General features: G+C 42.2%; 1 protein-coding gene across 7 annotated transcripts; it reads left to right on the forward strand.

Annotated features, from left to right (window-relative positions):
• Window positions 1-1,267: 1,267 nt before the first annotated feature.
• On the forward strand, window positions 1,268-5,474 carry dcun1d4 (DCN1, defective in cullin neddylation 1, domain containing 4 (S. cerevisiae)). 7 transcript variants are annotated; one of them, XM_032526054.1, is made up of 11 exons: window positions 1,268-1,368; window positions 2,731-2,801; window positions 2,927-2,966; window positions 3,124-3,211; window positions 3,450-3,538; window positions 3,676-3,746; window positions 4,125-4,216; window positions 4,375-4,483; window positions 4,955-5,059; window positions 5,186-5,288; window positions 5,386-5,474. In XM_032526054.1, exons 1-11 carry the CDS (start codon window positions 1,350-1,352, stop codon window positions 5,439-5,441), a joined length of 843 nt encoding a protein of 280 aa, XP_032381945.1. In that variant the 5' UTR covers window positions 1,268-1,349; the 3' UTR covers window positions 5,442-5,474. The 7 variants fall into 7 exon arrangements, with proteins under 7 accessions (XP_032381945.1, XP_032381947.1, XP_032381946.1 ...); XM_032526053.1 differs by having other exon boundaries at window positions 1,368-1,494; XM_032526059.1 differs by lacking the exon at window positions 1,268-1,368 and adding an exon at window positions 1,509-2,523 and having other exon boundaries at window positions 3,124-3,324.
• Window positions 5,475-6,158: the final 684 nt, after the last annotated feature.

The following is a 6,158-nucleotide window of genomic DNA, read 5'->3' on the forward strand; positions in this document are numbered from 1 at the left end:
TTAATAAACACACTTGTTGAAAAAACCAACAATTGACTAAACTGAAGCTTTTATATGTCCAAACTATTCTTTTTTACACAAAATCAAAGCACAAATTCCCAAAAGCACAAAGAAGTGCCCAGCACAGTAGAAACATTGCCCTGTACAGTAAACCTTAAATCAAAGGTAGGCTATATATAGCCTATGAGATTATGCAAATGTATAAGCAGCAAAAATGCATAAAATGTAATGATATATGATATATGGTTTGTATGTAAACTGTTAATAGAAACCATGACTTTCAGATAAATTTAGACACAGTAAAAAGTACACAATTTCCCTCTGAAATGTAATGGCGTTATACAGTGGTTCTACTCCCGCAGGCACCAGTATCACATTGCGGTGGTCTACTCGGCCCAGCTCCACCTTGGAGGTAGGCTAATATGAATTTACTGAAAATGGTGGCATTCAGGGGGCTGGTCTTTGACATAGACATGGTCAACTTGTGTTACAAACTCTCAGTCAATGATTCAGGACAGTTTAGGGCCTAAAGGCCTAGCTTATAGCTGACTAGTGGACCAGTTAAACAGAATGATACAGGCTAATTCATCTCATGTGTTACCGCCAACAAGTTGGGGACCAACAACAACGTAGCTGTATGTTGCACGTGTCCGTTCGTTTTGTCTAATAGTATTAGAATAGCATGGAAACATGTCACCTGACAGTAACGTTAGTGTTTACGGTTGCTAAACTTTATAAGGTAACGTTCACTGTAGCATTGGGACAGGACTTATACGCACACATTGACGTCTAACGTCCGGTGACACCACGAGAGCAGAGAAGGTATACGCTGCCGTTTTTGATAAGGTAAGGCTGTAATATATAAACCTAATACTACCATCATGAAATGAGACATTTCACAATTCACGTTGCCAAACGCACCGCCACTAACCTCCGCCAGGCTGACTTGACATTAGCATGTAGCGAACCCATTCAACTGAAAACAGCGGCTTCTGGGAGGTTCACTTATGACGAAATTGACCAATCAGATTCCATCGTGGGCTGGTTTTAGGCTTGCACGAGGAAATTCTGGTGATTGACGCGCTCATTAAAACCTCTAGACCAATGAATCACAGAGGAATCGCAGCCTGTTTAGGAACTCTGCCCAATCCCATTTCTGTGTAGGAGGGGCATAGTCATTTCTCCTCCTTCTGTGACATGACACCTGTAACAGCCAATCGCCAGCGACCAAAGGCGGAGACCGAACAGCCTCTGCTTCAATCATCGTCCGAGGGCGTGGTTTACGTTGACAAGGCCCGCCTATTGGCCGGTCTCCGGACTTCCCACAGACAGTTGTACGTTTCATAAAAATGCACTCTGATGCGGCAAGTAAGTAATAACGTTATAGAGGCTTTTCTGCATTAAATTACGAACCTTCGCAGATGCTGCAGAGTTTACCGGAGAGAAGCAAAAAGCCGTGTTGTGTTTCTACCTCTACCTTTAGCCCGTGTTTCTGTAAGATAAGATGAGAACGTATGATTTCCGTGCCATTCGGGGGTCCCTTTGTATCTGCCAGTGTTGTCTTGGGCGACAACAAAGGATGGATAGCTAGTGTAATTTCAGTTGTTTTGGACATGTAGGGGGTTTCATTTAACACACCAGTCTGGCTGGAGTTATTTTTGTGTGTGTAGCGGTCGCAGTGCTCAGTTTAAAGCAGCCGACGTTAGTCAAATCCAGAAGGTTTTCGATGCTAATCGCTGCGTTGTGATGCTTATTTTCATCATTACTGAGGAGGCACTATGCGTTTCAACTCAACCTTAGAATCAACGCAATGCCATTGTAAATAGGTCAATTTTCTGGTCAACTGCGGACTATCACTATCACAGAGAATGAAAATTGTGACGCAGTTGTGTAAAACATCTTTCATTCCCTGCTGCAGCAGTGCTGTCGGGCTTTGCGGCACCTTCACCAGCTGCTGCAAAACGTCTGCGCCATGGTTATGTGCCAGTAGGCATATGATGTTAGATTTTTTTTTAAGACAATATAAATGCATTCTATCAGTAGGGGTAAATGTTAGGGGGTAGAGGGGTCTGAAAGAAATAGTTGTTTTGTTACGGCTTGGGAATTGTAGTTTAGTTTCCAAACCGGAGCAGAGGTTTTTACGGCCTCTTTGAAGGAAATGGACTACAACACCCATACGCTCAACTCTCTAGATACTTTGTAAACTCTGTGCAAGTTGCGCGTCTGCATACAATTGTAGGTATGCAGCTAGTGCTATCTGTTCGGCAGTGTGTGTGTGTGTGTGTGTGTGTGTGTGTGTGTGTGTGTTTTTTGGTCTGGTTTTGGCCTACAAGCATCGGGATTTGATGACAGCTTTTGAACGGGAATTCATAAATAACATATGGCGACAAGGTGGCATGCATGATCAGATATGATCGAGTTTGCAATGCCTTTCGAGAAACGCAGAGTCCCTCCCTCAGTCGCGTGAGATGTTTTTCTGTCGTTTCCTGAAATGTAAAATCTCAAAGTAGGGATCACACGAAAGTAAGTTAAGCATTGTAGAGTCTATCTTGGTTACTGGCACACAAAAAAATCCAAATATCATAGGTTTTTGTTGATGCTACGATGATGTCACCTTGTTTCCCCCTTGTACTCGTACCAAGCTTATTAGTGTAATTAGGAGCAGAAGGTTGTGTGTCATGCTTTAGTTTAATTTTTGACGTTATCTTTATTTTTTTTTTGTGGAAATAGATTTACAGCTGAATTCCCACTTGACTACACTGGCGAGCATCCATAAGATCCACCACACCTTGCACAGGCTGGTAAATGCATATTGGTAGCTTGTGTACTCTCTCTCTATATGTGGTCTATAAAGGTTTGTGTTAGTGAGTGTGTACTGTGTACACGTGGGTCCAACTCACTAGCATGTGGTGTCTTTTTTTGATAGAACCTGACAGAAGACGTTGGACAGGATAGCCACCCCTCAGGTAATAAATCAGCTGGTCCCTATGGGTTTTGTAGTCAATATAAAACACAGTCACTGATGTCATTACTAGGACAGTCATGCACAAACCATGTCTTTCTGCTTTCTATGTTTAGCATTAGAAAATAAGCATTACCCATGTCTTCCACTTCCTCCCCTAGCTTGTTGCTCTAGAGCCATGCCTCCTAGGAAAAAGAGGAGACCCTCTGCTGGAGATGACATGGCCGCCAAGAAAAGTCGCCAGGACAGGTGTGACATCCCTCTGTTACAGATAAAAAAGGCCACTTCAGTCTGTGTCAGTTAGCGCTTGATTATTGTGGCTTATTAAAGAGGAATGTGTCTGAAAAGTCTTAATGTTGCAGGTAGGAAAGCCATAATAGAAAAAAAGCTCTTTTAAAATACAAAATCACGTTGACTACTTTTGACATTCTGTACCATGCTTGTGTTCCTGCTGAGCTTGTGACTAAAAGTTTCTTTTCATCTGCAGCGTTTTTAGAAAACACGAAACGCCACAAATCCGGGAGGAGGAGACATTTTCCAGTAAAAGATGCTTGGAGTGGTTCTATGAATACGCAGGTGGAGTTTTAGTAATGTCCCAGCATTCAAACATTCTTTGCTTATAAGCATTGGACCACTGATCGGCGAAGTAGGTTTTTAGCTCCACATGTGAAATTAATGTTCTATGCGGCTTCACACTTGTCTGTCTTAAACAGGTTGTGATGACGTGGTGGGTCCAGAGGGCATGGAGAAGTTCTGCGAGGACATTGGGGTGGAGCCAGAGAATGTAAGCCTGTTTCTTGCATGTTGGTTACATCTGTTAGGCCGCTTTATCTATCTCTGATTGCCAGTCAAACAAAGCAAGTCATTGGGATACCCTTTTGCTGTGTTATGTGATGGGCATTTCTCATGATTTGATGTTTAATACAAATATAAAAACAGTTAGCATAATAATAAATGATTAGTTATTCACAAAAAGGCACAAGCCCACTTTTAAGTCACTACTTATCTATACCCATTCTTTATTTCAAGGGTTATTAAGGTAAGTCTGATTTAAGACATGTAATAGACGGGTCATTTTAGTTGATAGATTGATAATATAGATTGACTCATCTTCTATTTAAGGATGTCTGTAGCTATAACGGGGGTTTGTGTCTGTGCCCAGGTTGTGATGCTGGTTCTTGCTTGGAAGCTGGATGCCCAGAGTATGGGGTATTTCACTCTCCAGGAGTGGCTTAGAGGCATGGGCCTACTACAGTATGTCATCGCCCTATTTCTTTTATTTTTGCATGCTGTTTTTTGATTGAAAACAGCATGCATCATGATATTATTTCTGATCTGAGATTGTAGATTGATTGTTAGTATTTTCTCTCTCTAGGTATTCAGTAGGTCTAACACTTCTCTGTTGTTGGCAGGTGCGACTCCACAGAGAGGCTGAGGAACTCGCTCGACTACCTGAGATCGGTCCTAAACGACAGCACCAGTTTTAAGCTCATTTATAGATATGCCTTTGATTTTGCACGGGTGAGTCAAGCCAAGTCTTTTCTGCAAACATGCTCCCATACACAGCGTTCTAAAACACTATAGTTCATGTGAATAGGGAAGTTCCTGTAGGAAACAGTTGTTTGCTAAGTGTGTCTGATTGATATTCTTATAATGTCCTATTCAAGCCACTGTTCACAACAATCTTGATGTTTTGAGGTCAAGATCATTTTTTAGTTTGAATTGGATTGGGGAAAGCACTTATCAAGTGTGTATTTACATAGCCTGTCCTGATTTGAAGGACAGCAACTCACACTTTTATAGTGAATGAATACATATTGCAGTGACTGGGATAACAGGCTAATATTTTATTCTCAGTAACAGCAGGGAGTTAAGGAGTTCAGCCTGTTTGTGTGTTGTTGCTGATAATGTTGCTAGACTGCGCCTCTGTTTAAAGTGCGGTTGACATTTTGCATTGATTTCATGAAGCTGTGGGTATTTTTGATTGGATAGGAAAAGGATCAGAGGAGTTTGGACTTGAACACAGCCAAGTGCATGCTGGGACTTCTTCTGGGAAAGACGTGGCCTCTGTTCCCTGTGTTTAATCAGTTTCTAGAAGTAAGTGTCACAAATGTCCGCTACAACATTTTACCAAATCAAAGACAGTAGTTGTACATAAGATTGTTTCAATTTCTTTTTGGCCTTTGAAACTAAAATGTTGTATACTGTTTTACTCTTCCTCAGCAATCCAAGTACAAAGTCATCAACAAAGACCAATGGTGCAATGTTTTAGAGTTCAGCAGGACAATCAACCTGGACCTCAGTAACTACGATGAGGATGGTGCCTGTAAGTGAACGCATATCTACACAGCTTCATTTGAATGTTTAAGTCTTAACACAATTGTTTTTTTTTTTTTAATCGTATGCTCTTATCTTTTCATCAGGGCCAGTTTTGTTGGACGAGTTTGTGGAATGGTACAAGGAAAGACAGATGTCATAGGTGCAGAGCGAAATGGAAGAAAACAAATAAAAACAGCTGTGACAATGACGACTAAGAGAATCAACAACCAATATGTACAACAATACAAAAATGGTAAAGCAGTGACTGTGGGTGCTTCCTGGAAGAGGAGGGGTTCTGTGGGTGGGCTTGGGTGGGGGCACTGGGTTTGCAGCCTGGGTGCATGCTGCCCAGAGCGCGGAGGCGGAGGGCTGCCACTGTGGAGTTGTGTTCCCTACCGAAGTGGCACAGTGGGCAAGCTTGCAGCAATCCCCAGTGGCATTGCTCTCTCTCACTGTGACATGTCATATTGCTGTCTGTGTTAGGATAACATGGTATCATACGAGGACGATGGAAGCAAAATGGTATTGGTAGGAGAACCACTCCTCCCCCTTGTCTTCAGACCAGAGAACCCAACAGTGACCATTCATGCATTGTGTCTGAGTCTTAACAGGGTCACTTTGACCTGGGCACCTTTCAATATTGTATGTCTGTGCAATGAACTTGACTTGAGCTTTTCTGGACATATGGCACTAACTATTGTTTTTCATGTTTTGAGTTGGGAGCGGAGTTCTTCAAGAAGCACACTGTGTCAAAAATGGTTTATCGCAGGTTTCTGGTGCCTGTGCTGTTTACTTTAGATTTGTGCCAGTGATTCCCCTTCTGTTTCTGTTCCTTCCAGCTGTTTTGCTCAAGCTAATGCTAACAGTTTGCTAACCC

The sequence above is a fragment of the Etheostoma spectabile genome, chromosome 9 (assembly GCF_008692095.1).
Source record: "Etheostoma spectabile isolate EspeVRDwgs_2016 chromosome 9, UIUC_Espe_1.0, whole genome shotgun sequence".
In the NCBI taxonomy this organism is placed as follows: Eukaryota; Metazoa; Chordata; class Actinopteri; order Perciformes; family Percidae; genus Etheostoma; species Etheostoma spectabile.

Excerpts from the sequence above, each read along its gene's own strand:
- dcun1d4 (XM_032526053.1), top strand. The coding sequence starts at position 1,422 with ATGCTGCAGAGTTTACCGGAGAGAAGCAAAAAGCCGTGTTGTGTTTCT. Across the intron at positions 3,212-3,449 it reads AAGAAAAGTCGCCAGGACAG|CGTTTTTAGAAAACACGAAA; the intron begins GTGTGACATCCC and ends TTTCATCTGCAG. Across the intron at positions 5,289-5,385 it reads CTACGATGAGGATGGTGCCT|GGCCAGTTTTGTTGGACGAG; the intron begins GTAAGTGAACGC and ends TCTTTTCATCAG.